The sequence below is a fragment of the Egretta garzetta genome, unplaced genomic scaffold (assembly GCF_000687185.1).
Source record: "Egretta garzetta isolate BGI_Z169 unplaced genomic scaffold, ASM68718v1 scaffold182, whole genome shotgun sequence".
In the NCBI taxonomy this organism is placed as follows: Eukaryota; Metazoa; Chordata; class Aves; order Pelecaniformes; family Ardeidae; genus Egretta; species Egretta garzetta.
Window position 1 is genome coordinate 756,365 of NW_009258767.1, and position 1,353 is coordinate 757,717.

The 1,353-nt window shown below is 44.5% G+C and overlaps 1 protein-coding gene across 1 annotated transcript in view; it reads right to left on the reverse strand.

The window, feature by feature from the left end:
• Positions 1-1,353, reverse strand: part of PSMC1 (proteasome 26S subunit, ATPase 1) — an 8,949-nt gene that overhangs the window by 2,240 nt on the left and 5,356 nt on the right. The window contains 1 exon segment of the mRNA XM_035889047.1: positions 1,302-1,353. This exon segment is cut by the window's right edge and continues 26 nt beyond it. Coding sequence (XP_035744940.1) covers positions 1,302-1,353 — 52 coding nt within the window.

Here is a 1,353-nt window from a genome sequence, read left to right on the forward strand (position 1 = left end):
CCACACCTCCCTACCTGAAGAAGGAAGGTTTTGCATCAATAGTTCTGTTGCAAGTCCCTACCAGATGCTTCCTTTATGTCAGTAGGGACTTTGGATGCTCCGGTACTCACTGTTCCAACTTTTAACGAGGAATCTTTTTAGAATCTTTCCATCTCCATATCACTCCTGGTTTTCTTTAGTTTTACAGGATCTTTTCTAGAAAGTGTTGACAGCACCACATACGATATTCCAGGCTATCACACACAGATCAGCCTACCGAGCTGCTGGAGCTGCCCTGGCTGCTCAAACCGTGGTTATACCTTAAATACCCAATGGGCATAGGAGGCTCCCTTCCAACAAACTTTAGATGGTCTTAGCATGTCTTTGAATACTGGTATAGTATTCTCTCACCTGTACTCTAACAGCAACTGGTTTTGATTTGGAGGGGGTAAGGCTAAGATGGCAACAAAACCAGACTGTTTTCAAAAAAACACCTCAGCAACTTCATACTGTGGAGATTTTTTCTAAACTCCTTGGGTCCATGCAGTCCAGTGACCATTCAGAGTTGTTCTTTGACAAATCTTAAATTACCTTTGCTCTCTCTCTCACCTCTGTTACTTCAGGAGGACTATCTTTACAACCTCTTTGATGCTTAGGGTTTACTCGAGGACACTAACAGGAGGCTTGGCTTACTCTCTTGATCTCCGTGTTGCTTTCTACCTTCCGATTTAACAGACCCCGCAGACGCGTAATGTTTCGGTATGCTTTTAGTGGCGATTTAAAAACACTACTTGTGCCCGTTCAAGCTCTCAGCTCCACCTGTAATACGTGTGTCAAAATAAGGTATTACTCCTCCCTCCTTCACCCCCCAAATGACCACAGCGTGCCAGGTCGGTAAGGAAGCAGACTGCTTTCCCTGCATCAAAATCCAGGCTCTCATGGTTAAGGCTTCAGTTCTCACCTGTGACACGGAAGCGGGGCTGCCCTACCTTCCCCAGCTGCTGAAGATGTTAGTGAAATGCTGCTGCTGCTGCCACACAACAGCTTGCCTTCACCGTTACTGAAAACAGCTGTGCCATCTTGATACAAAGGAAGAATATTCAAATTGTTTATGTATACCTTAGAGGAATTAACACATTTCTTCTCTCCCATTTGGAAACTTCTGAATGGGTTCTGAGTTTAACGGCCACACCAACACGGATGAGATGGTGAATAAAGACAAACCATAACTTGGGTTCTTTTTACCAGCCATGTTTGACAGGTTATGACAGGTCCTTTCACATGAAAAGTGACTTAAGCATAGACAGCGGGAAGTCTCTTACCTGGCCTAATTAAGGCTGGGTCCAGTGTTTCTATTCTGTTTGTAGCCATGAT